The sequence below is a fragment of the Penaeus monodon genome, chromosome 34 (genome assembly GCF_015228065.2).
Source record: "Penaeus monodon isolate SGIC_2016 chromosome 34, NSTDA_Pmon_1, whole genome shotgun sequence".
Classification (NCBI taxonomy): Eukaryota; Metazoa; Arthropoda; class Malacostraca; order Decapoda; family Penaeidae; genus Penaeus; species Penaeus monodon.
In genome coordinates, this window is record NC_051419.1 from 12349117 (window position 1) to 12349507 (window position 391).

The 391-nt window shown below is 55.2% G+C and overlaps 1 protein-coding gene across 1 annotated transcript in view; it reads right to left on the minus strand.

Annotated features, from left to right (window-relative positions):
• Positions 1-391, minus strand: part of LOC119594592 (ankyrin repeat domain-containing protein 11-like) — a gene marked incomplete in the record, with an annotated part of 34234 nt that overhangs the window by 20816 nt on the left and 13027 nt on the right. Inside the window, 1 exon segment of the mRNA XM_037943633.1 lies at positions 58-363. Within this exon segment, the coding sequence (XP_037799561.1) occupies positions 58-363 (306 nt within the window).

Below are 391 nucleotides of genomic sequence, written 5' to 3' on the forward strand. Positions count from 1 at the left end.
ATCAACAGTAGGTTAATTGTGTAAAGGCCAGTGTACACCACAGATGCATACCCATACCTGGAGGTGAGGGTGATGACATCTGCATGAGAAGGGCAATCTGCTGCCGTTCTGACATGGGCATGACCGGGCGGTTGGGGGTGTGGTGGGTTGAAGGTGCTACATCTTCAGCCCCCCACCCCCCTTCAACCACTTTCCCAGCTCCCCCCACGATGCCGCTGCACCCTCCTATCCCAAGGCTAGAGTTGTTATGGTGGTGGTTGTTAGCGGCAACCCCACCTTTCCGTTGGCCTCCAATGCTGTTTACACTGAAGCTCTCCGGGTAGCCCAGGGCCTCACCTTGCTTGGCCCTTAATTTGCCATCGGCTGTTTGGAAATTGGGAATGAGGCAATG